This window comes from Diadema antillarum, unplaced genomic scaffold (assembly GCF_040938485.1).
Source record: "Diadema antillarum isolate AM-2024a unplaced genomic scaffold, OU_Dant_1.0 scf00000094, whole genome shotgun sequence".
NCBI lineage: Eukaryota > Metazoa > Echinodermata > Echinoidea > Diadematoida > Diadematidae > Diadema > Diadema antillarum.
In genome coordinates this window covers 2,903,530-2,905,146 of record NW_027270983.1, presented here as the reverse complement: position 1 = coordinate 2,905,146, position 1,617 = coordinate 2,903,530, and the positions used below count along the sequence as shown (strand labels likewise).

Genomic DNA, 1,617 nt, shown 5'->3' with positions numbered 1-1,617 from the left:
TCACGTTTGCAGACTTCAGCTCCTCAATGCCTGCTACATGTACCACAATAGCCTGGGAAAATTTGCAGGCGGTAGACAATCGACGAGACGGACGCGCCGGACTTGTGGTAGATACCGTGGTTATTGAAGAACTAGCCGCCCGATGCGCCGACGTCCGAAATCCCCCTTCACATTCGACTTCCTTTCTGGCAATCCGTTGATGGAAAAAAAATAGAGCAGACATTGACAATAACACCAATCACCAACCACGACATAGGAGATTATATCCCATAACTCCACTCCATCCAGTGAGACAGCGCTGGGGAGCCTATAACGTACCAACCGTAGGGAGCGTCAAGAGGTAGTAAAATATCTTTATCAATGACACTTTTTTCTCCTTGCGTTGAATATATAGGATGGCTACATAATATACTAACGGTGTTATGTTGCAAAAATATAAATCTTGATGCATAGCTGCAGAGTAGTACTTAAAAGATGTCGACACTCATAATTGCGATTATGAGAAGCCCGTTCATCGTTTTTTATAACTCTCTGTTCCTCCGATGAGGTACAATGCTATGTCAATGTAACCCCTATATGCCGCAATGTGTAATGCGTTCCATCCTTCTCGATTTGCCAGAGCAACATCCGCTCCACAGTGAACCAACAGTTTCACCATCTCCAGGTTCCCTTTCAGAACACTCTGGTGCAGCGGGGTTTGCCCGTGTCTGTCAAATATATTCACATCCAAACGGGCAGGTGGTGAAGCCCGTAGTAATCGCCCAAGTTCCGCATAATTTTCCAACTGAACTGCTTCGTGAAACAGTAACTGGTGCTGTCTTCCATCCCCGTGGAGAGGGCCGGCCGTGGCCCCCACAATGGGCGAGGTGGGTGCCCCATGCATGGGCGTAGCTGGAGTGACACCTTGTACAGATGTGTCATATTCCGATGTAAATTCCATTATTACGGGAAAGCACTCCTTGCGATTCTATCCGCGGCCGGACGAGAGCTAAAATGGCAGGCTATGCCTAGTCTTACACGTCGCCATGTCCCGTAGTATTCGAAGCTAGGAAAACGTGAGAAAATGTGTCACGATGGATGAGGGCTGTCTCTTTGTCAGTGACGAGAACACGTGCAATAGGGAGCCCGTCGTTCAACGCTTTAGCTCGGCCATGTATACTGGAGTCCGTGGGATCCAAAATTTCACAAAACATGTGCAGCGGGCGATACGATGGGAGTGGCGAACGAAGAGCGCGTATATCGTGTGCGTGTGGAGCTCAGAGTAACGATTTTCCCACACTCTAATCCTGCAGCGAAACCTGTGCGCTCACCAATCAGGTCCAATTCGGCCTCCTTTGCTGCAGTCCAAAGGGCGTTTAAAATGTGATAAACTCAGCAGCGATTCCACTACATGAGTATGGCATTCCCACGGCATGTAGGATCGCCTTACTCTTGAACTTGTGCGCTCTTAACTTGGTTCGTTCTAAGTTGGAGTCGTTATTTTTTTATGTCCTTCTTCTGTCTCTCTCTTTCCCTCTCTCCCTATCTCGCCCGCTCTTTCCTTCGCCTTGCCCCCGAGTCTGACCCAGCCGGGCTTCATGCTCCGCTGAGCTAACGAAAGCAGTGCGTACAAAGGAC

At 48.9% G+C, this 1,617-nt stretch overlaps 1 protein-coding gene across 1 annotated transcript; it reads right to left on the bottom strand.

Annotated features, from left to right (window-relative positions):
• Positions 1–511: 511 nt before the first annotated feature.
• LOC139718447 (notch-regulated ankyrin repeat-containing protein A-like) lies at positions 512–940 on the bottom strand. Its single transcript, XM_071629917.1, has one exon. It carries the CDS (start codon positions 938–940, stop codon positions 512–514), a length of 429 nt encoding a protein of 142 aa, XP_071486018.1.
• Between the last annotated feature and the right edge of the window lie 677 nt (positions 941–1,617).

Coding starts and splice junctions, on each gene's coding strand:
- LOC139718447 (XM_071629917.1), bottom strand. CDS start 940: ATGGAATTTACATCGGAATATGACACATCTGTACAAGGTGTCACTCCA.